The sequence below is a fragment of the Lepeophtheirus salmonis genome, chromosome 14 (genome assembly GCF_016086655.4).
Source record: "Lepeophtheirus salmonis chromosome 14, UVic_Lsal_1.4, whole genome shotgun sequence".
NCBI classification, from domain to species: Eukaryota; Metazoa; Arthropoda; class Copepoda; order Siphonostomatoida; family Caligidae; genus Lepeophtheirus; species Lepeophtheirus salmonis.
Genome location: NC_052144.2, coordinates 3783640 through 3810496, shown reverse-complemented (window position 1 = coordinate 3810496; position 26857 = coordinate 3783640). Strand labels below are relative to the sequence as shown.

General features: G+C 30.9%; 1 protein-coding gene across 1 annotated transcript in view; it reads left to right on the top strand.

The window, feature by feature from the left end:
• LOC121129044 (1-phosphatidylinositol 4,5-bisphosphate phosphodiesterase classes I and II-like) overlaps positions 1-26857 on the top strand; it is a 169658-nt gene that overhangs the window by 118102 nt on the left and 24699 nt on the right. The window contains 5 exon segments of the mRNA XM_040724710.2: positions 2671-2821; positions 16425-16727; positions 16730-16746; positions 16807-17170; positions 18046-18255. Coding sequence (XP_040580644.1) covers positions 2671-2821; positions 16425-16727; positions 16730-16746; positions 16807-17170; positions 18046-18255 — 1045 coding nt within the window.

Genomic DNA, 26857 nt, shown 5'->3' with positions numbered 1-26857 from the left:
TATTATTATTTTACTCCTTTCCTACTACATTCAATTATATTCAAAACCTGATTGAACATTTGTGTGTGTTCATATTAGAAAGAGTGTAAACTAGAGATTCGTTGCAGAGATATAATTGTAAGTCCATGTTGGCCTCAGTGTATAATTGACGATCGACATCGGAGTACTTCTTGCCAATGGGCTTGTTTATTTCCTTCTCCTTAGTCATAGTTGATTGCAGCTGATGTAATGAAACGACATGATAGCTAAGCTGTTCTTCCCCCCAAATTCTTCTAATTGTCAGAGTTACCATGTTGATTATGGGTTTCTCTTTTTTTTTTTTTTTAATATGTCCAAAATACCCACGATTTTCATCACCAACCATAGGACTTAGATTCTCCATAGTTATTAATAATTGGATTTATGTATGAATATTGTATATGTACAGTCAACAGTGTGTACATACATATATCGTGGAGAAAGCAACGGATTCTTTGCTATAGAGTAGGTATTTTTTAACAAAATAGAATTAATAAAATTTTCGGGTGAGTTTGCACATGACACTGCTGTGTAAACTTTTATATGTTCATAAGTAGAATAAGTAACACCCACCTTCATCTGGTAATAATTAGAGGATCTCATAAATTAATCAACCTTATATAAATAAGGCATTATTATATTGTTTTCATAGTCGAATGAAGGACTCAAGTTTCTATCTGGATTAAGGAGGTTAAATAATTAATTACCAAAACATAATGAACTCACCTATAATAGATAAATGATACATATTATATTGCCAATATTAGCTATATAGTACCAGAGTTGTAAGTTCTAAGCAATGTCAGTATATTAAAAAAAAAAAAAACATAAGAATAACATAATGATTATAAACAGTTTGTAGAGCGTTTGAGTCGAGAGCAGCTTCACTGACATGGTTTTTATAACATTAGCTACAAGCAGCAATGAAGAGAGGAAATAAACACAAATTCCACTTCGTATATAGGGACTGTTTAACGTTCGGCACCGCTTGTTTGCAGATGAACGTTGCTATTACAAGGGTGCACGTAGAGGGAGGAGGGGGCTAGGGTTGAAAAGAAGAAGGACTTCATTACAGTAATATAGGACTTTTATTCTTTCTTCTAGTCCAAAAGAATAATTCAAAAGGATAACTTTTGGAAAGTGTCATTTATTGATATCATACTGAGTCTTTCTAAACTGTTGCCCGACCTTATCCCCAAAAAGAACTGTAGTGCTCTTCCAGGTTTCATTCAAAAGTTGGTTATCTAAAAAGAAGACTTGTAATTATTCCAAAGTTTGGAAGTGGAGCTTCCGATCTGGAAAATAAGGTGGGAAAATTCCATTGATAAGCCAATTCTTTTCCTATCTGCTCTATAACAGTGTGATAGGGATTGAATATTTGCACTTGCGTGGGCTCCTATAGTATCACGCCTTAACTCAATAGGATTATAAACGATAATTATGGCGGGAAACATTATAAAATATGAAAAATCCAAGCTCAAAACAAAGTTTATATCACAAGAAAATATTGCCACTGAGTCATTTGAATTTTTGACAGAAATTCAACTTCCTTTTAGTGTTTACAATTATAGATGGGTCATGTAGGGTTTTGATTGGATAGAGGGGGTCGTAGAGGCGATTCTCGTACATCAAACAGTGTATGGCGAAGAAAAAAAATTATTTTGTTATTGATCCTCAATTCCACTCATAGTTCTGAATAATGAAAAAAATAGTGAAAACAGCTTGGGAAAATATCATTCAAATACCAGATTTTGCTGATATGCACCTGGTGACACTGGTTATACAACCCTATCCTAATATTTGTATAAATATGTACATATTTATACAGGAGCGTCCGCAGGATTATATTCTAGGGGGAGGAAGCCTTAGGTTTTAGGTTTTTTTTTTTGAAAAAAAAAATCAAAAAATTGTCATAATCCGCAGCTGTTTCCAAAAAATTTTACTTTTTGCAATAACAAAAATTCAGAAATCTATAGCTATTCTTAAAAAATTTATTTTTTTGAGACAAAAAAATTCCATTATTAAATTTTCTTGAGAAAGCAAAAATTCCTTCATTAGGAGAGGCCTACATCCCCTCCAGTCCACCCTCTGTGGACACCTGTGGTATTCTAACTTTTCTTTTGTAAAATGATGTGCACGCTCGATGCTACATGCAAAACGCCTACAAGATTTAATTAATATGCCTAAATTGTTATTTCTTAGATAAAAAATGACTTTAGTACAGAAAGACATACCAAGTCTCCATTATTAATATATATTTACTATAAGTTTAATAGATAGTCAACACATTTGCTTAGCGGTGTATTCTTAGTAGGTACGTTGTATTAAAGTCAAGCTACCTCTGAGTAATTGAGGCTCAAATAAAAAGTGTTACCAACTGTCATCTTTTGTTCTCTACTTTGTATTAATAACAAGTATGAATATTCTTAGATTTTTATTTTGATATACTTGTTATTGAAGATTTCATAAGACGTCATATGCCTGCCTCTCTTTTAATCCCTAGATTATTTTGTATACATCCACCGTGAATATTTACATAGATGTGTCTATATTTTTTTATATTTTCTCTTTGTATGATTTTTTAAGAGGCACTTGTCAAAACAAAGACTTGATATCGTATGTATAATTATATTCTTCATCATTCATTTTTAGGGTGGAAAGATAAGTTTAGAGGGCTTTCTCCGTTTCCTTCTCTCGGATGAAAATCAAATCGTTGGTTCCGAGCATTTAGATCTCTATGCCTCCATGAATGAACCATTGACCCACTATTTTATTCAATCGTCGCACAACACGTATCTGACAGGTAAGAAAATCTAATCTATGTAAAATATTTATTTTAATTTGAGATACATTTATTGCATCACTCAATCTTTCTTCCGAAAAGAAACAGAAAAAATGCTCTAAATTGGTTTTTTTGTAGTCAGGCAACTATGGAATTATTATTCTATAATTGTTAGGAATTGTTTACAACTTAAGAAAAGCTAATTCGAATTCAACCAGTCAAAAACCTTTCTAACACTGATTAGGGCTGGGGTGGAGAAACAGAAACATCGACAGCTGACAACTAAATACATTGTAATTTTTTGTGTTAGTGAGGTTACGCCATGAATAATGTCCGTAAGTACCATGTTTCATATTAGGTACCTCCCGTAAAGACATGGAGACTCCAGTCTCTTTTTTATCACTTGTGGCTTGACTTGAATTAAACTTAATTTTCTTGAGACTGGACTTGGATTTGAAATATTAATACTCGCACTTGACTTCAAACGACGTACACGGTTAAATTGGAAAATCTTCAACATGTTAAAAATAAGATTCTGATAAACCGTCTTGACTTGTCCTAAAAAGTATACTTGTAGCTTGTACTAGAGAAGTAAAAATGAGTTCATTGTCAGCATGCAATGATACAATTGAGTCATTTTCTTGTAACAGCTGTTACTTGTATAATGTAAGAGGGTGGGTGAATTTTTACAGAGTGAATACGCTTATTTTCCCTTCTGCAGTTATGACAAGGGACCCATGTCAACTTCCATCACATTGCAGATGCCTTACTGAAATGAACTGTTTATCCCCAATTATTATTACTCATGGGCAGTGACAATGATTCAACTATCGCCCTGCGTAAATTTTAGTACCATATATTAGAATTAATAAGTAGATACTTTTAAAAGGATTTTCAGATCTAGTGGTTTTTTTAGCAAACTATTGTACATCTGTAGCTGGGGACGCTAAACCTACACATTTACCCTCTTAAAATTGTGCCAATGAGTCATTGTTCCAAGCTATATGTGAAAATGAGTCAATTATTTGTTAACGTTAATTAATTTCTTCTTTTCTTTTTCATATTTGTATTTGAGAGTTGCCAGAATAAATATTTATTTTTGCAAAAAATATTTAATTTTTAAACGTCATTATAAGGACCATTTCAAATGGTGATTGCCTATAAATATCCAATTAAATCTAAATATACTACTACTACTGAACCAAACTAACTAGAGAAAGATTTTGAAATAAAACGTCAATTAATCATTCTTCAAATAATTTCCTTTTTGCTCTAAAAATATTAAAAATCAAAGAGTTACTCAACCTCTAACAAACCCCTTAGAAAATGGGGATTTTTGATATCTTTTAATTTGATTCAAATATAAATCCATAATTATTTTTAAATATCATTGAATGAAAAAACTTTGATTTTAAGAGTCAATGCTTCCATAGTTTTCCTTATTTAAAAATTGTTTCAAAAATATAAATGGAGGACTTTTGTAATCAATAGAAATTAAAAATTATGATGAAATACTTCTAATACATATAAGTAAAAATTAATTGCAGATTAATCATAATAAAGGATGGGTTTTAGAGCAAGGGTCATGGGGGTGCCTACCTTAGGCCTTGAGCTTTAATGAAAGTAGGACAGTTACACATTTATAATTGCAATAAGCTCCAATTAATGTAAAAACTACTCTGTTTGTGTATTTAGTTATAAGTAAATATTTATATGAATCTTTAGTTTTGAAATCCGTTTAGCGTGGGATTATTGATTATAGTTCCTGATGTCAGTCAACTGTGCTCTCTGGTTTTAAATAATTTCCGGCAAATTCAGAATAATCCATGAGAATAAAAATATTTATTGACTTCAGATTAAGAATCCTGCAGTACTTGTGGGTTGTTTTGAAGTCGTATTACGAATGTGGGTGGCTTCCATTTGATATATTATGATTCCAAACAAGATATTTTTGATTTTTTTTATTATTGACAAATGCTTAATAAATGCAATTTGTGGCGTGGTATTGATGGAAAATGTGTTGATCTCACGTCAATTCCATGAAACATTGTGACCCCTGTATTCATGAAACTCTCAACGCCCCTGCCAGACAAGAAGTTTGTCGTTTAGTCAACTATATTTGGACAAATATGGATCACGTGAGCATCGTTCCACCACTTGGTTTATAGCTTTAGTGCAGCAAAGTGGTGTAACGCACCTGTTAGGTGAAGTAGATTCCTTGTTTAGAATATATCCCTTCATCATTTTCTGTCATCAGGCTACAGCTTGTATAAGTTAAGAGGAGTTATTTTTTGCCCCACTGAATGCGCTCATTTTTATTTATCTACTCATAACGTATGAAGTTAGTTCTTCTGTTCACAGATTTTACTTTGTTAAAACAGTTAAAAGGGTGAATTGACGGAGTTTGCTTTAGTTGGATATAGAGTAATATTCAAATATACTCGTCCCCCCTAGTGGACAGAAATTAGACTTAATATATTTGAACGAATGTGAATCACAGAGCCTTCGTTTCGCCAATTAGTTTTAAGTACAACCGGACCATAGAGTAAGATATCCATAATTTTGTTGCCTTTCAATCAGGCGGTACAATAGTTGTTCTATTTTCAATATTTCCCCCTTTAAAACATATTGCAAAACACCAAAATTTGGAAATTAAAATTATTTAGTCATTTATAATTAAGTGTATCAAAATCCACAAATAAAATTACGGTAGTACATACAAAAATACCAGGCACATTATTTAATAATTCAGGAGTACTTGATTTACTTCGTGAAACTCATTAAAAAACTTCCATAATTCTACGAGTAGATCATAGATCTACTAAATGATATGTTATACAGTAAATAATAAAAAACTTATGATTATTACTTTACCCGTAGCAGTAGATTGCTTCTAAATTTATAAATTAAAGTATTGTAACGTATATTTGTGGTATTAAGTTAAAGAAGTATGGGTAAAATAAGAAAGAACACAACTAGAAAAAGATTAACTATTAATAAAAAATATTAATGGTCTTTGAGACTTCATTCAGGCAGTTGTTCTTGCACTGTAGTTTTCTAACATATTATCTCGGAGATTATAAATATTTAGCAACATGCTAATCCTATATTTGATAATGTAGTAATACATTTTATGAACATTTGAATACGTCAATATTAACTTACACTAGTATTTACCTGAAAAAAAATTATGTTAGACAAACTACTTGCACACTATCTGAAGCTAAGGCCCTTTTGAAACCAATCAGGCAGTTATTCTTGCCCATTTTTCTGTATTTTATGAAATTTTTTAATGAAAAAGTGATTTCATAAATACTTTCTCTAACAAATCCACTATTTCAGCATTTCATTTCATACTAAGCATGCCCTCGACACTATTTACTGATAAAAACGACCTTATTTTGGTATGAACGGCTTTCAAAATGGTGAAAATCATTTCTAAGTCACAATTTACAATAGGGTATTCCTGTAAATTGTCTCCTTAGATTGACTTTGTAAGGCCATCTTTAATAGTTGTACGTTGGATTTTCTTCTAAAATGTATTCAATTTGGGTTTTTAATGGTTCTAACTTGATATCAATGCGTAAATATTCAACAATAGTCAAGCTTACAAATAAAAGAAGTCTCCCTTCTAAAGCAGTAATGGCCTCGGTAATTGAGTAGAAATTATCATTAATTATTGATAATTCTTCATAGATAAAATAATCAATTATAATCTCCTTAGCTTTAACGACCAATGATGTTTGTTCATTAAGGCTACTTAAATATTCCTTGATTACTTCAAAGTTATTGAAATAGTAATAAACTGATTTTAAATAATTTCCCTAGGGGGTAACGAGAGGTACTGGAGATAAGGGAATTCGGTAAGAAGCAGTGAAGTTCCGTTTTCTTTACCTGGCATTCAAAACTTATATATTTTTACTTCTGAAATAAACTTGTTTGTCTTTGGGAATTATTTAATTGCAAGTTCAGCTACGTTATGGAACCCAGGAGCCACACAAGTAATATGTTTCCATTGGACTCTTCATCCGTGATTCAAATGTCCAGAAAACATATTACGAACGTAAAAATTCGTAGTATTATTAGCATTAGCAACTTTTAAATCTATTATGTTGATTAGATAAGGACTAACCAAGAAGGGGGCATCCAAAAGATCCATTAATATAGCTCTCATTCATGGTTCCTGATTCCTTTTAGTCATGATCAACAACTATGAAAATATCCTTATCCAGTTTTCCATTTAATTTCGGAGATTACATTCTTTTTGGCAACCATCCTTAATCTATGTAGAGACCTTCTACTAGGGACGGTTCTACCGAAATCCTTCGAGAAATCGTGGTTCTTTATGATGAAAAAAGGTACATTACTTGAACGAATCATCTTTCAGAGTTTGGTGTTAAAGTTAGAGTTGCTAGAATCATCATTAGTCAGATGTTGTTTATATTACATTCATGTTCTTGATGTGGGACAAGGACATTAAGTGTAGTTTGACTCTGGACCGGGACTATAAGTTTACTTGTAACGACATATTAGATAAGATATTTTGTTGCCTTGCGGTAGGTAGCTCCAAATTTCATGGCCTCCATTAATTTCAATCCAGACGTAGAGATAATTGTTTTAGGCATTTCACTAATAATATTAATTCTAGTGTACAATGGTAGGCAGGAAACAATAGTTTATTTATTAGAGAGAGATGTGATAACAACAGTGATTCCTTAGAGCATGAATAAATAAGAAAAAAGGGGTAAGCAACAACCGTTTTTCCTTTTCTAATCTCAAAAGAGTAATTTAACGAAACTTGCCGCCCAGCTTTAATGATCATACTACCTGGGAGTAACTCGTCTCTCAGGACATTTATAGGTAACAAATAATAAGTACCTACATTATCTATTTAATATATCACAAACGGCTTATATAAATAAGAGATTAAGAGGGAGACTTAATCGTAATACACGATACCATCTCTTCAATCATCAAGCCACGCCAAACTGGTGATTTAAACAGCACTAAAAATGTACAAAAAACAGCGCCTGACACTCCCGTAATCTTTTCATCTCTATGCGAATCATATCATACCAAACTGTTGATAAAGCCCAAAATGAAAAAAAAAGCAACTGGATCATTGACTCGTTTGGTCTTGGTAATTCAAACCCACATTCCCGTAATCTTTACATCCACTAACGTGAGGAACCCTGCCTCATGCTCCCAGAATCTTATCATACCGATCTATAGATTACAGCTCAACGATGGGAGATGTTTTCTCCCACCGACCACAGTAAGAAAAGAATTTAAGAGACAAGATTAAATCCAAAAGTAGACAATGGTCCCACAACAGGACACCAAACTCACTCACAGCTTCATCCTCCACGAGGCCCAGCTCAAGGCACAACCATTTTAACTCCATAAGAAATACGTATCCCTGTTGATACAGCTAGGCAAACTCTATCCATAAAAACTGCTCTGACGATCCCATAGAAGAGAGGTCACAGGGATTCGATCCCATCCTCGTAGCCAGATGTTGTGACGTGAAGAAGCTCAGTCCGATAACATATATTAAAATAATCCAAATCAAACCGAGATAGAAATGCGTGGAGGAGACTTGGAATACGTTTAAAGGTTTATTTACATGATCCTGCTACCGGGCAGTGACTCGCCTGCAAGGATATTTATAGGTAACAATTAATAAGTACCTATATTATCTATTTAATTTATCACAAACGGCTTATAATTATAAAAGAGATTGAGAGGGAGGGAAACGACAAAAGCTTCTTATGCCATTTTGCATTTGTGTAGGATAATTATGATTTGGCGTAAGGATATACATATATAAATGAATGCCAAGTATTTTTTTTCTTCTTTTTTTTACTGAACAAACATATAAATGGATCCAACTGATATATACAATTGTTGTCAGTCGTTCTAACGTGTGTCTCTAAATAAATAGATTAAGACATTCATGCCTAAAATATGGCAATGTGTACAATTCTGAGCTGTTCATGAATTAGTGTCCCTCCTCTGTGCACCTTTTTTGAAAATGGCGGAGCCAACAACTGTAATTTTGTTTGCCTACTAAAATAGCTATCCCTGAAGTATCCGACCCAATAAAGAATACAAAAACAATATTTTACAAAATTTCCCTTCAGTGTCTACTAGCTTGTACAATCTAAGTGACGATCCACTTGTGGGGCTTTGTGTATTTTTTCACAATTTCTGGAGTTGTCACTTTATTTGGTTTGACTACAGCGATGCTAGTCTTTGCCGCCGCTCGTTCTAAATTGTTTAACAAAATTTTACTTTAGTTAATGAATGAATAGACTCAGACTCGTCTTAGACCGGGCTATGATTTTTAGACCGATCCCCAAAACCATTATACATATATGTAAAGAAAGGCAAATGAACCTTGTATTCATTGATTTATTTGCATACTCGTACAACATTCCATTCCCTGATGATTAGGATCACGTCTGGCCTAATTTATGGCTTTTCAAATATATGTTTATGTGTACAACATGCTACATATTAATTTTGTTCCTTCCTTGATCATAAATATTCATTTATAAATGTGTGGGATACCTACATACAGAGTGCAGATGATTTTTCCCTACACTTAACACATGAAACTTCAAGAATAAATTATTCGGATTAGTCCATGGGAGACACTGCAAATTGCAATTCATGTAGGAGAAACGCATTGTCACAATGAAAAAGTTAAACATTGATTTGATTTTATGTATATGATCGACCCACATAACGTATCATTTCTCAATTAAAAGATTGTAAAATATAGTAAACATTCTTGGGTATATCAACTCATTTTAACTCAAAGCTAATAATTGACTTCGATGTCTCTATTGGTTTATCTTTTTTTTTTTTTAAAGATGAAAACGTTTTATTTTGGAGATTTTTTCTGCTTTTCTCGTTGTTTGGTTTTGTGTTAAATCAACACATCTCTGTTGTTATCTTGCCTTCCTTCAAAAGTACGTATATTTGAATCAAATATCAAATTTGAAAGAAATTTTCTTCTAAGGGAAGGGGAGTCTCCAAGGCTGGGCTGGAGGGGTTGTAGCTCCCGTCCTTCCAAAAAAAAAAAGAAGGTTTTTGCTTTTTACTACAAAATCTAATATTGGATTTTTTTACAAATAATTTAATATTTGAAATTTTGTAACAAATCTATTGATGACTTATAAATACATATTTAGACGCAACATCACAACTTACACTTACAAGATTTTTGGGAGGTGCTTGGTTTTGGATTTTGTATAAAAAAAAATGGTGATTATGTTCGTTCACCAGCTTCAAACGCTCCAGTTCTTCACAGTAGAGGGCAGAATTGACCAAAAAATGAATAGTTTGAACCACTGTTGTGTAACACAACCGAAAGAGTATCCGCCCCGCATACATTGCAAGTTTTATTGTTCTCTTTCGACGCGTCTTTTGCTCTCTGTTAGTAAAAATGTAAAATATGGCGAATTACTTTCTTTGAGATCTCCATATTCGACTTGCGATAATTCAGAACTGAACCGGTTAATCCCAATAATGTCAAAAAAGTGTTTGTAATATATACTCACACCTTTACAACACTTTATTGTATTATCCGATGTTACCAATAATGAAAAAGATATACTTAGTTGAAAAAGGGTCGGGGAAATACGAAATTACTTTTTCCCTGACGTAATATATCTTTTAACGGCATCAAAATAATTATGTAATTTCTTTTAAATCTTGTACCTAATCCTTACTTTAGTAAGTGTACAAAATGTCCACTGCACCCGCTATATTAATTAAATTTATAAAACTCAATAAACAATGTTTGGGTTTTGCAGTGCATTTATAATATTCAATCATTTTTTTGAAGTTTGAATAGAAATTTCATACAATATATGTTTTGCATACATATCTCTATTTATGTTTGTAAATATATAATATTTTTCTTTGATTAATTACTTTTTGAACGTTTTAGACAAAGTTGCAAGAAATACACTGGGATGACTTAGGTCAATAAATGGGTTAATCTTATTTGATGTGCAATACATAAACATACACACCTGAAAAGTAAAGGATTTTGCTTCCAAGTACCTATTTGTGGATGTATAGCTGTGTTTGTTCGTTCCTTCATTTATTTATTAGTAGATTTAGTAGTCTACATAAAAATATTGATTGAATATGTCAATATCCTAGTTTTGGGTTCGAGATATAACTATCGAGTTCGAGTTATTTAATATTGATTCAAGTCGGATAGGTACCTGAATACGGAGCTAATGAAAAGCTTGTTGTCAAATTGGTTGAAATGAAACGTTTTTTTATGGAAGGACGTAGCTCAATGGACAACGGGCTTGGGTGAAATTATTTTCTTGAACTCAATTTGCGTATCTTCGCACCCGGTCTTTCCTGAAGAAGGAAATATTCTTTATGTATATGGACTTCAAAGAAGATTCATGGGCTAGATGGAGTCACTTTTTAGTATTTAAAAACAACAAAAACATTATGTCGAAATAGTCAAAGATTGGTCAAAAACCTAACACACCCAAGCCAAATCATATTTAGGGCGTGTTTGTTTCAAATTTTCATTTTTTCTAAAATCGAGCGTTTTTCGAATTTGATTAATAATCAAATCGAACGCTTCGTTTGCAAATAATCTCACTCTAATATAATAATGATCATTATGTGAGGATTTGAAATAAAAAAAAAGATTTTTTTTAGATACTAATCCACCACCTCCAATGAGGTTCTCGTAATAAATCATCAATTAAGAAAATTAACTTATGATCTATTCTTATATAAGATTATACACATTATTAAAAGTTATATTAGAGTGGCTCGTGGGTTTTCTTCCTCAAAAAAGTTGAAAATGAATTTTCAACATTTCGGTATTCATTTGTTCTAGATCATATCAGTAGAATATAATTTGAAAATGTTATCTTTTTAAATAAAATTGATTACGAAAAATTTAGGAAATGGAATGAGTTGGAGATGAGAAATATCATTTCAAAGTTTGTAACGAGATCAATTATGAATCGGGGTGTACCGGCTCAATACTGCCGATTCCACCGACACCTATGCATAATATTTTTCAACTTTTGAAAAATTATTATTTTAAATGATCAAACTATAAGAGGGGGTGAGGATCATAGTACAGACTAACTTAAGTCTAATATTAGGGGATCTTACCTTTATGGGTGCTAAGAAAACTATTTTTTTCTTCAATTTTTATTTTAACTTATCAGAAGTTAACAAAACATAACAAAATTCCGGTTTTGAAAGGTAATTGGTCCCAAATCACGTAATTATTATTGTTATTATGCGTCGTACGAAACGAAAAGGACCTTTAAAGCCTTCAACAGATCCAGGTTTTGCCTTTAGAGCCTTTTAAAATAATTCACGTATATCGTATATTTTCTCAATTCAGAGTCATATTTTGGCGTGAAATAACCATATGGAGGAAAATCAAAGTTTGTACCCATTGATCAATAACTTTTCAGCATTTAAAAATATACAGAATAATATTCACATATAGATGAAAATCTTTAAAATCCACAAATCTCACACAGATAAATAAAAACTTGTTAACCCTGTAAATACCTCTTGCAATGGGTTGGATGTGGCTCTCTATGACTGAATCCCTAAGGGGGCAGAATTTTGGGGATAAAGAACCAAATAAAATATGAATGATCCCTTGAACCAATAGTTTCCAACGTCAGGGCCTTTCCAGTCTCATGCATTTGGCATAAGATTCACGCTATTTTACTCTTTGAAAAATGATTTTCTATTTTTTATGTAGTAAATTTACATAAGATTTCCAATTCTCACGCAAGTTCGAAACCTTGAATCCTAAAATGGCTTTACCCAATCTGAGCTAGAGCCAACCATCAATTACTCCAGGGCTCTTCTATATCCGCCTGATAAAAAACATATTTTTTAATATTTTTAAGGTGAATGGTATTTCAATTGACACATTCTTGCTTACAATTCAATTTCAATTAATTTGATTCAGATTAGTATTCATTATTCAATAGACCTTGAGTTGATAATTTTGACTTATATAACCCAGAAAAAAAAGAGACGCTAGGAAATTGCTTGTACATACTTCTCATACCCACTTTCATCCATTGATAGTGAAAGACTATTCTCTAATGCGGCCTATATAAACATATGATCCAACCAGAAATAAATTAACTTTTTTAAGGTTTAATTTAAAAATAGTTCAGAGCAGATTATAATTCATTTATTTATGTATATTCTTACCGAGCCCTAATCAATACAAAGTTTAACATTTAAAAGAGTAAGTAATTGTCACTTGTTTATGTAAATCTTTTATACATAATAAGAATCTGATTTGTCCATAAAGATGGTGTCGGAATCGGGCGAAAATTTTGTTATTAGTACATCTGTAATTATGACAAATTCCAGTGTCAAAAAAAAACGTGTGGCTGTCATCCAATAGATATGTTACTTAGATATTCTTAAATTTATCAAAGTCAACTTAAGTTACACGCTTAAAGTTACCCCATTTCCCAGACATGAGTGACAGATTCATAGCACAATGTCCTACTGTAAATTTTAAGCTAACATTCGGGAAAGTTCCAAAACTATTCCATGTTTCCTATGTTAGAAGGTGAAGTTGTTTTTTCTCTTCATTTATTGGCTTTTTATGGGTGGTTAGTACAAATTGGGCATCATTTTTTGTTGATCCATATCATTTGCTCTGTAGCATAAGTCCTTAAAAACTTTATATCAAGTGAAGATTCAATATGAATTAAACTTTTCATTGAATGTATAACAGAGTGATTCTTAACTTTTCTATGTTGACGTAGCCCCATGTGTTTTTTTTCTTTGCTCTTGAAAGCATCTAATGTATGTTTGGGATTATGATTACTTTGAAAACTTGTACATTCAGTTTAAAAGGATGAATTTATGGAGACTCTTAAACTAATTAGTTGTTATTGAGTAATATTCAAGTACCTTAGCAGAGAGATAAGTGTCGCTAGGACAACTACGTTTTACAAATATTGATCATGTGGTCTTCTTTTGCCATTTGGTTCATGGTTTTGTTTTAACAAAAATCATAAAATAATCAAAGACAAAATTTCCCGAGACTTATTGCTTTTCTTGCGAATTTATCCTAATTGTAAATCCTCGGGAATTACCGAAAAACGGGATTCTCCGTTTCCGTTTAATATACATTTATATGAAAGTGTATTATTCTCTATTATAAGCCTTAAACATTTCGAGTTGGTTCCAATGCTCGTCACAATAATTTATAATTGACATTGAAATGTCTTCTTTTTTTTTACTGATTGACACTTGCTCCTTTATTCGATGACGAATCCTAAAGTCACAGTTTTACATATGGTAAATGATTTTATAGAGAAGAGAAGAAACACGAGGGGAGGCTTTCTTATTCCTCTTATATTGACCTTTTTTTAAGAAAAAATATGTAAGAGACTCCCTTTCTCTCAAACCCCCATTTCTTCTCTCAACCAACTATTTAATAACGAACAATATGTACATCTTTTACCAAAAAATATCGCTCTTACTATAACATATGTTTATGTTTATACCTTGGCTCCTTACAATACTATTCTGTCAATAGACATAGTGCGTAAACAATTTTGAACAAAAATCAAGAAATTGAGAAATGTCTTGATTCTTTTTTTATTTCCTACATAGCATTTATATTCTCTCTTTTGGATCTTGTTTTCCCAATATTTCTCGGGGTTTTACACATACGGGAAATCCTGCATTATTTTCTTTTTTTTTACCGTTACTTTACATTTAGCCCGTGGGTGGGTATTTCATATTTATACATCCTCGCTCAACCAAAAATTTGTTGTTTTATCACTTACTATTTAAGTTTTTTCTCGCGAGCTGGGTCGGATCTGGTTACAGAATTTAAAAAAGACGGACCTGTGGGTTATAAAAAAAACAAAGGGCACACAATTAGGGTAAATGATAAAAATGAAGGTTCGCTGTAAAATCAGGGGTGTCCGCAGGATTATATATATTGGAGTTTTTGGAAAAAAAAATTCATAAATCCATAGCTGTTCACAAAAAATTAAATTAATTAAATTTTTTGGGAAAAAATTCCGATATTAATTTCAAATAATAAATTTTTTTGGAAAAAAATTTCATAAATCCACAGTTGTTGACAAAAAAATTTCAAATAATCATAGCTATTCACTAAAAATGTATTTTAAAAAGAAGAGAAAAATTAAATTTTTAGAAAAAAGGTTTAAATATATAATTAAATTTGAAATATTACATTTTTTGAAAAAAATATATATTATATTAAATTTTCTAGAAAGAATAAAAAATTCCTTAATTGGGGGGATACAGCCCCTACATCCCACCCCCGTGGACGCTCCTGAAAATGATTGTTGTAAAAAGGTTGTTTTAAAATAGTTGCGTATTAAAATTTTGCAAGTAATATCATCGTGAAGCAATTTTATCGCAAGTTCTATGGTTATGAGTAATTACATTGCAGGTCAATATTATCGTCTGCAGTTTTAAATATCCCAAAGTACATATCGGCTCACTGGTAATGAAGGTAAACTAGTGGTGGTTCCGAAGGCATATTAAATTTTTTTCACTGCCGTATCTTTGAGTATCAAAACTCCTCATAAATATACAATAATACACTTTCAGGGGTTCACCTGCACAACCCGTAGGCTGGGGTATCTTTTGGGATATTAAAATGAGTCAGGGATGCTTAGAGAAACGGTGGCAGAAGAATTGAACATCCCTTGGTGCCTATCAGTTCAACTACCCGTAGACAAAGCTGTATTTAAGGGAATTATAATGGTTCCTTGATGCTCAGGAAAGTGGCTACATCGGAAGTTTTTTATCATTTAATAGTTTGATTGTCGTAATATAATATAATTGCTTTGAATTTGCACAGGATAATATTGTCTTACAATGAAATTACACACAATCACATTGCTTTCAATGAAATTGCTTCACGACGAACAATTTTGTCCCACAATGATAATGTACACCATGATTTTACCAGGTAACGATATTACCCAAATGATTTTCTCTCCAACCTTTTTATCATAATTACCAAAACGGGACACCAAAAGTGAAGCAATGAAGATTGAGAATGTATGGCCATGGGTAAGATTAGCTTAGAATAAATTATGTCTTCCTCAACTATAACATTCAATAAGTTCTTTAAAAATGCGCTTCCGGTACCTCACTCAAAAACAATTTCCAGGGAAATGAGGAAGTCTAATTCATATAGCTCCATATTTTGGCCAATTATAGGAGTATATCCAAATTTCTTGGATACTTGGAGATACCCAAGAATATTAACTATATGTAGTTTAGAATCTTCATAGAATTTGTAAGACTTTATTTGGTCCTTTTCAAATAGAACAAATCTATCAACCTCTAATTTCATTGGTAGGATGTAATTTTGATAATTTAAGTGGAATTTGAAATGTGTCTGAAGGATTAAACAGTGTTGAAAGTGTTGATATACATATATAGAACAGACTCAATTTTGGGATAAATCATTTTAGCTTGCCTTTGTGTTGACAAGTGGTATATGAAATAATAGGAAAATAGATTACTCGCCTATTGTATGTATTTAAGTTATTGATGATTTTTTTTTATGCCAACTGATTAGGACATCAATGGACAGGTCGATCCTCTGTGGAAATCTACCGACAAGTTCTTCTTGCTGGTTGTCGCTGTATCGAACTTGATCTTTGGGATGGCACAACCAAGGAAGAAGAGCCTGTTATAAAACATGGATATACTCTCGTCCCTGAGATCTTTGCTAAGGATGTCATCATGGCCATTGCAGAGTGTGCATTCAAGACAACAAAGTTCCCAGTCATCCTCTCCTTTGAGAACCACTGTAAACCCAGGCAACAAGTCAAAGTTGCAAATTACTGTAAGGAGTTCTTTGGTGAGATGCTTTTGAGTGAGGCCTGGATAACTTTCCGGTAAATATATCATGATTACTTTTTTGTACTTGAATATTCATTATATTTGTTTGTTTGCAGTTGGAGGAGGGAGAAAAGCTTCCTTCCCCGAATGACTTGAAGTGTAAAATCATTATAAAGAACAAGAAACGTCACGTTCGACCCAAAGCAGGGAATGAGGAACAACCTACGCAAATTGTCAAAGAACCGCCTTTACCTAACATATCTACATCTCCCTCTTCAACGGAGGATAAAGGTGGTGGGGGAGAGAGTGATTCGGATGATGAAGACTTGGATGTGAGTAGTGCCGAAGTTCCAGTGGATGACCAGCCAGCCATTGGAGCCACTCCGCAGGCAGGGAGAGAAACTAAAGTATCGGAAGAGATTTCTCGACTTGTTAATTATGTACAAGCCGTTCGTTTCCATGGGTTCTCACATGCAGAAAGTAAAGCAACACATTAATTAATTATCATGATCTCTACTCAGTGGTGTCTGCAGGATTATATGGGGGAGGGGCTTGGTTTTTAGAATTTTTTTTTGAAAAAAAATCAAAAAATTTAAAGTATATATATATTTTTTTTTAATTTCAAAAATCCAAAGCTAGTTACAAAAAAATAGTTTATTTTAAATTTTTCTTTTCAAATATTTAATTTTTGAAAAACTTTTCATAAATCAACAGCTGCAAGCAATAAATTTTTTCCGAAAAAGTTTCGAAAATTAAATTTCAAGGATATTATTTTTTGAATTTTTTTTTTTCAAACATTCCATTTTTTGGTGAAAAATTCCAAAAATCCAAGTTATTCACAAAAAATTAAATTTTAGAAAAAAAATTGAAAAATTTAGTTTAATTTCAATATTTTTTTTTTTTTTTTTTTTGAAAAAGAAATCTCAAAGATTAAATTTTCTAGTAAAAACTAAACATTCCTTAACTTTAGGGGGGAGGCTACAGTACCTCCAGCCCACCCTCTATGGACGCCCCTGAGACTGATTTTACCGTGACTGGGGCTCTTTTCTTTTTTACAAGTCTAGATTCAAACTTTGTTTTGATATTTAGAAAATAAAATTTCGAATATTTATTTTTTTTAGAAATTAATTTCGAGATTTATTTCTTACATTAAAGAGTTGGACCTACGGTTTACCTTTAGCAAATACAAAATGCAGTTCTCCAAAATCTAAAATCTGCAAACCCTTAATTTTTAGCATTAAGCGTGAAGACAAGGGTAATGACCACCACCCCCTGCTCCTTCCTAAAACCACCACTGATCATGATATATGATGACTTAAGGGACTATAAATACTAAATCAATATTTTCATGTTAGAAAGAAATTTGTCCTTTGAAATGTCATCATTTGAGGAGACAAATGCTGTGGGTCTCCTCAAGGAACAACCTATAGAATTTGTTAATTATAATAAACGCCAGCTGAGTAGAATATTTCCCCGTGGAACACGAATGGACTCATCCAACTTTATGCCTCAAGTCTTTTGGAATGCTGGATGTCAATTTGTAGCTTTAAATTTTCAAACTCTTGGTAAGACATTTATTTTAGTAACTATGCTTGAAATTTTGAGGAAATTATTTTTGAAACAAAAATACTAACACATCATTTTAATTCTCAGTCTTTCGTTTTACATATCTTGCAATTTTATCAATTTTTAAGATAACTTTTTTTAAAAGTTAAGAGTTAAATCTTACTATTCCTTCATCAATTACACTTTATTCAACAAAATTTCCGCTATTTTTTACCCTTGAATTAAGAGTGTTTGTTCCTGACTGCATTAGCTTTTTAATCCGACAGAATGCATGTTGAAAAATATTTGTCTATTGAAAAATATTCTTTTAAAACATTTATTTGTTTTAGTATTATTTTCTTCTTGAAAGATATAAAAAAGAGATAAAAGCATTGAATATAATTAATGAGTATATATTTTCAGATTCTAAATATGTTAAAAATTATTTCTAGATATTTATCTGATTTGGAATAAATGCACAATAAAATGCAAAAATAGATTCTTTCGATGTCTTCGTTCTTTAATGAAAAAAGACCACATTAAAAAATTTAGTTATTCAAAAGTTTTTTAAATATTTTTTTGCTCGAAAAAATATTTTTGTAGAGGTATTAAGTTATCAAGGTTTATTGATATTATAATACAAATTTCCTCTAGACCACAACAGCTTAAATTTTGGGTTATAAAGATTATTTCATTTGGCGACGTACTTTCCTCTTAAACTATTTTGTCTTAAATCATTTTGCTTGAGGTCATTTTGCCTTAATATATAAATAAATTATGTTTATATATCTGTATTGTATTTTTAATACGAGGCGGGAGTATGATTCTATCATTATTTCAACAGAAAACAGACATTACTTGCGTTTTAAAGCAATAATCATTACCTATTTTCATTTATAAATTCAAAGGAAACATCAATTTCAACCAAAAATAAACAATAACGTCGTAAGGTTCACGTCCGGTCATTCCTAGGGGAAAAAATAGACTTTAAGTATATGGATTTCACAAAAGATTCCTAATTCAGATGGAGTAAATGTAATTCTATAATGTTTACTTATACTTTATCAGTGCAACTCCATCTGACCAATTAAATGAACATATAAAAAAATAATAATAATCACGACTTATAAACCTCATAAATATTAAGGCGAAAGTACGGGACACCATCTCAATCAAAAAGTAAACATATGTTGGTTAGTGTTGGTTCTTTGATTATCTTCAACATCTGTAAGATATGGACCAAGAGTTATTTACCTTACTTGCTCTTTCTATTCTATGTATGTACGAGTATCTCCCTGTAAAATACCCCTAAACAGGGGCCATGTCCTCGCTACTTTTGAGAGTTACAATTATCACATAGCAGCACACCAAAAAGTAATTTATTTTCATTATATTTATTTCCCTTCCCCCTACTTTGAGAAACAGTGCACGGAAACTGCTAGTTTTGTGAAAACTACTAAAATCACATCAAGCATATAATCGCGTCGGTAATCTGCTAAATAAATTTGTGCACTTATTAGTGAACTAGGAGTAGTATCCGGCATTGTCCGGAGTATTAAGCTAAGACTAACTAAAAAACTTTGAAAGCATATTATAGAAGACAAATCCTTAAGAAATCCTCAATGCTCCTCTCTATTTTTCTTGAATACACTCACACGTAGCTACTTGCTACTTCGATGTTCCCTCATCAAGAAATAATTAATAATTTATTAATAATAAAAAGTACAGAAAAACAAAATTTTAGGTTATAACTCATGGTCCAGGAAGTATTTTAGTCTCGAGAGTACTTCCTGGCTGAGCCTTAGTTACACATGCACGTTGTTAAAAATAAGTCCTCAACCTGCTTTATTAATTATTATTCACTATTTTAAATATCGACTGGTTCATAGAAATTTCAACACTTCCTAATTCAATCATTAATGAAGGTTGATTTATTGATGTTAATTCATATTTCGATATATTAAAGCATAAACAATTAGTTACAAAAGAAAACAAATCCGAGTTTCTAGCTTATGTAGAAGTAGTGAATATGTCACTTGAAAGGGATCAACAAATTTCCATTTGAGCAATCGGGGGTCTCCAGACCCACCTTCTACGCCGTCCGTAAGTCCAAAACGTAGGAGAGGAAGAAGGACTCTGTCAAAAAGGCCAAACTGGACTCTGGGGAGTTAAAGAAAATACCCCAGGACAATCTCCTCAAGTCTTTGAGGGTCCATGCAAGAGATTTTGGGGTTTCGCACCAGAATGCTTAGAGAGCTATCAAAAAAAGTGGACGGAAAGAGCCTTATGAGGATGGAGAGGCCACTTTTGACACTAGCATTGAAAGTACTCCTTTGAATTAGTCTTTTGAACTCTTTTTTGACACTTTAGCCCTGATGACAACCCCCTCGACTACACTTTCTGGGTGTATGTCGAGAAGAAGTCTGCATTGTTTTGGATCCCAACACCCTCAAAGCCACTTTCAACCAGCACTGGAACGCAATGACAAATGACTACATCCACAGCAGGTGGCTACATTAATGATTAAGGTACCTCAGACACACATCCATTTATAGTAATAATTTGTTGATTTATTTATACGTATTTTTTGAGCTGGTAGCCCTTAAGCCTTTTGGGAATCTTTCAGTAGCCCTCAGCTTTCAAAAGGTTAGTGACCCCTGACATAACCAATAGGCCAGTTTGTTTTTTAAAACTTATTCCGAATTTCGATTACAGCTAGTTTGGAAAAGTTGGGATTTGGTAAGAAAATAACATATGCAAAATATCATTGCCCTAGAATGTCATCTCTCAGTAGCAAATCTAGTTCAAATTTTGAAAGGAGACAACAGTTCTTTATTTCAGCAATTAAAATTAAAATATAGCATTAATTATTATTTTGTATTTAATCATTTTGGTAGATAGCTTTCTAACCTATAAAAAAAATTATTTTTTTTTCTTTCTAAAGCTACCCTATTGATCACTTAGAAAGTTGAAATTTAAGAAAAATTGACCTTTTCTCTCTACAAAATGTAAAAGAAGGATACACGCTATACGTTGATTATTAAATGTTCCCAACTTTTTTTCAATTTTATAAAAAAAACTTTAAAATCTTTTTATAGGTTAAAAAAATGTCTGTCAAAACTATTTTATTAAAAAGGATTAAAAATGTATTCCTAGTATTATATTAACTATGGAAAGAGTTTTTGCCTTTTTTCATAATTTGATCGATGTTTCACTGTAAAATGATTGTTGTAAAAAGGTTGCGGACAAAAACATTGCGTGGTAATATCGTTGAGTACATTATCATTGTGAGACAAAAAATGTTCTGGGTAATATCATTGTAAGTAATTTCATTGCATGACAATATTATTGTGTGCAATTTATATTATATTCGGACAATAAAACTATTGAATGATGAAGAAACATTCCAGGATAAAAACCTTTTAACAAGCTTGTAATATCCCCAAATACACCCTGGACCTTAAACTGTACTGATTAAGTGTTGGGCCCAGCCAGTTTAAACTCCACCACCTCCACGTTTCTAAGCACCAAAAAAACCTTCTAATATTAAAATAATTTTTGGGTGAAAAAAATTCAGTAATCTACAGCAATTTATTAAAAAAATCAAAAATTAATTTACAAATATTAAATTTTATGGAATTTTTTTTTAAAAATTCACAGCTATTCACAAAAAAAAGTTATAATATTAAATTTTAAGGAAAAAACAATCAAAAATTCACAGCTATTCACAAAAAAATTCAAAAATTACATTTCAAATATAAAATTTTATGGTAATTTTTTTTTTAAATTCACAGCTATTCACAAAAAAAAATTGTAATATAAAATTTTAAGGAAAAAAAAATCAAAAATTCACAGCTATTCACAAAAAAATTCAAAAATTACATTTCAAATATAAAATTTTTCGAAAAAAAATTCAAATATTACATTTTTTGGAGACAAATTTCAAAAATCCATAGTTATTAACAGAAAATTAAATGGTTCTTGTAAAAAGCCAAAATTCCTTCATTTGAGGGGGCGCATGAAATTTTTAAGCATCTTAGATTCTGCTGTGATTCCAAAATTTAATGTATTATTGCATTTTACATCCTACAGACAACTTCTATTTATTTTCAAAATGATGATAAGTTTAAATTCAAAGGTTATAATATGCAGAGATCATAGAAATAAACCCGTTTAAAAATTATACTCGTCGCTACGGGCAACCTAGTATTAGATTTAGGTCTTAAAATCCTAGAGTGGTCCCAGACTGTGGCTGGTAAATTAACTCACTGCTAAATTCCTAACCCAAACGTTTCATTTTCACTTTGAAGAGGGATATTTAGTGATTTCATTGGGTTTAAGTTTCTAAACTAGCAAAAAAAAAAATGAGCGCTGTACAGGGAGGGCTGGGCAATGGCAGTTGGTAGTCGGGACTGAAGATGAGTGATGGCTGGAGATGGGATTTGTGTAAGAGCCTGATAAAAAGACGGGAGTGAGACATTTGGTATTTTCTGAATTTATACCATTGTTAAAATCGGCTGCATATTAAAAGATGTTGTTGGGAGAAAATGAATTACTGCTATAAAATAGCATTTAAAATAGATTTAGTGGAGGGAAAATATTATAATTATATTTAAATTTATTTTATTATACATTTTTTAAACAATTTATACCCTAAAAACGCGAGAATTCTTACTTCAGAGGGAGTACCTCTTGTTTTTCCTGCTCTAATCCCCATACTTAGGACTTGTAGTAGATCCTTAGAATATCCAATTTATCCACTTCAATCTCGCTTCAATTAATATATTATATTATTTTTACACTATATGTGAATATTCAAGTAACTATGACTCAATATGAAAATCAATAACATCACTACCTTATTTCCCAGTGTAGTTATTTCATGCTGTCCTTTGATTTATTTGAAATCTTTATGAAAAAAGTGTATTAACTGGGATTAAAGGAGCAATATTCTTCCTCTTAACAATGTCATTGCATGTTTTGAAGAATTGGTAGATATAAATGATTTACCTTGAAAAATTTGAAAATAAAATAAATTGAGACACACAACGTTGGACGTTTACAAAGAAGAAGAGATAACGTCCAAAGAGTTTGTATGTTGGACATGCTGAAAAAAAAAAGAAACCAAAAATCAACATTGGATAAATGTAATAGAAGAGAACAGCTTAGTTTTATTAGATCATCTACTATCAGCTGTGACAAGGAAGGAGGGGTAGAAAGAAATAAACAAGGACATTTGCAAGAATTAATCCGATGTCGATCCTCAATTCTATCCGAGTCCAAAGAGGGCTTACAACTACAACTCTGCATCAAATCATCTTCCCCCACTCTTTTATGAGCACACACAAATGATCAACCAGGTTTTGAATAGAATATAATGTAGTTGGAAAAGAAGTTCAGGAGTTAAATAATAATGACAACAGCTGAGGAATAGAAAATTATTTTTCACATTACCAATTCCAAAAAAAAACGAGCCAGCTAAAAATGCACACAATTTACATCACTACCAACTATGCCTTCCATCAACCTTTGGAACATTATTTAACCACGGAATTAATAATAGTTCAGAGGACTTTGATTGTGTATTAAAAAGCTCAATGTCATCAGACCATCCTCACGTCTAGAAAGGGATCGATATTTAAAAAACGAAGATATATTGCGCAATTAAAGAGTATTTATTGTATTGAGGATGAAGAGATTATAACCTTAAGAAAAAATATAACAATATCAATAAAATAATATAAACTATTACTACAATGTACAATACTTACGACAAAGTAGCTTTTTTGCAAGTAATTGCTTGATAAATGATCAGTCATGGAATAAAGACGGTATTTTTCCTTTTCACAAATGAATCATTTTTTCTTATATTATATACATACAATCATCATATATCAGAGTAAAATAGCGTACTAACATATATCATTTTTAGCATTTTTTAAATGCAAAACTAGAAATTTCAGCAAAAATGGGTCTTCCTCACATTTTTTAAATTCAAATTTTAATCTTAACTATTATTTTTGATCAAAATTTTAAATTTACTTTTATAAAATTGTATAGAAATGACTAATTACTCATCATGAATATCGTTAAATATGCTTATTTTCCAAGAATTCGAACGACACAGTACAAATTATACACTAAGAACTATAAGGGTATTGCCTTTTTCTACAATTTTTTGGGTCATTTGTGCAAATTATGCAGCATAGTCAAAAATTTAATATCTGATTTTTTTTTCCAAAAACTTAATATTTGAAATTTAACTTTTGAAATTGTTTGTGAATAAATGTGGATTTTGTAAATTTTTTGTGAATAGCTGTGAATTCTTGAATTTAAAAAAAAAAATAATAATTTTTCTGCAAGTAGCTATTGATTTTTGAATTTTTTTTCCAAAAAAAATTCATTTTTCAAATTTAGTTTTCTGGTAGTAGCTATGCATTATTCAAATTGATTTCCAAAAAAATAATATTTAAAGCTTTTTTCAATCAAAATTAATATTTAATTTTTTTTCCAAAAAATTAAATATTTTATTCAGAAATTTTGAGTTTTTTTCCAAAAATTGAATTTTTTGTGAAAAATTGTGAATTATTTAAAAAAATTCAGCAAAAATTAATTTTCTGCAAGTAGCTATTGATTTTTGAATTTTTTTTCCCAAAAAAATCATTTTTCAAATTTAGTTTTCTGGTAGTAGCTATGGATTATTCAAATTGATTTCCAAAAAAATAATATTTAAAGCTTTTTTCTATCAAAATTAGTATTTAATTTTTTTCCAAAAATTAAATATTTTATTCAGAAATTTTGAGCTTTTTTTCAAAAATTGAATTTTTTGTGAAAAATTGTGAATTATTTAAAAAAATTCAGCAAAAATTAATTTTCTGCAAGTAACTATTGATTTTTGAATTTTTTTTCCCAATATTATTTTTTTGCTTGTAGCCAAAAATTTTGTAAAATTTTTACAAAAAATTAATTTTTGATATTAAATTTTTTGGTGAATAACTATGAATTTATGAAATCTTTTTCAAAATAATTTTAATGCTTGCACTTTTTTTCAAATTTGGGGCCTCCTTCAAAAAAGAATATATATACATATATAACGATTTTAATTTTGGTACATAGTTACTTAGACCAAAATATCGGTCTACAAAAAATCTCTGAAAGTCCAAAGAAGAAAATGTATATCTAAAGATGAGTATCAACACTATTTTACACCGATCCTTAAAAGTGGAAGCTCAACTCCATACAGCTAGGAACATGTTACTAAAGCTCTTTTGATGAATACAAAAAATCCAATAGTATTGATAATAATAATTAGTAAATAATGATAACCAATCTTTCTTACATAAAATGTACTTATTCATTTGAATTTCATTTCATGTAATATTACAAAGGTATTATATGTAATTAATATATATCTAGAATTTTCAAGGTTGTTAATGAATAAGGGGAATCAAAATAGTTTTCATCGTGATTAATCATTTTTTTATAGTATGATATTAAAAAAGGGGAACTGTTTTTGTTTTTTTTCCTTTTTAAAATCAAACAGGGAGCTTAAAGACAATTCGTTTCCAAGTCTAGTATATGATCTAAAAATGTTATAATTCAGAGTTATCAATAGGGACAGTTTTAACGTGAGTTGGGCATAGGGCAAAGATAAATGTGAAAGTTCTATCCTTTTTGAAAATTTGAATTTAATTTAGAATTGTGTTAGATCGGACAAAATAAAATACTTTGTTATTTGCTTATTATTCAAATGCACTCTCTTAAAGAGTGTGTATTTCTTAGTTAAAGGTTCTCATACATAACAGTGAACTTTTTTTATTGAAATGTATTTAAGCATGCTTTTTGTCAGCTATGATTTTTTTCGGGGTTCTTTTAATAGCAAAACTCCATATAGCGAATTTTCTTTTATGTCAATGTTTTGAATTTTACCATTATATTACTCATTACTAGTTACGACAGGAATCTATTCTCATTGGTCTAGCGACCTACTACGTCATACTCATTCTTTCGAACAGATACTTAGGTAATTCATATGTATTGAAAATATTATTTAAAATATTACCAATTCTCACGGAACAAAAGGATTGCCAATTAAATATAGAATCCAAAATTTTGTGCACTTCATTTTCATAAACACAGTATATATATATTGTCGTAAATTATAAGATAGATAAAGTAATTTTCATATATTTTAAACTAATTTTGTTCATAACATCACGATTCACAAGTTATGGAGTAATGCAAGGACTTGAGAAAAGGACTGGAAACAATTTTTATTTTATTTTGTTGAATGTGTTGATAAGGTCAAATCTATTTTTTAACGGTAACAGGGCACCTACCGACCTACCTTTTACTCCCTAATAATAACGATTTGATATTTCATGATTTTTAATTATCTTGAAAAACTATTTAATATTTGACTACAATAAGTAGTTTGCTTTTTTCAAATTAGTGTACCATGTACGTTTTTTTTTTTTTTTTTTTAATCAAAGCCTTCAAATCCACTTAAATATTTTCTACTTTTTTTTTTTTTTTTCGTAAATAAAATAACTCCTATACATTTTAAGCTTTTGTCTTGTTGTTTAAAAAAAAAAACTTGCTTGGACTTTGAACTCTCCCCCT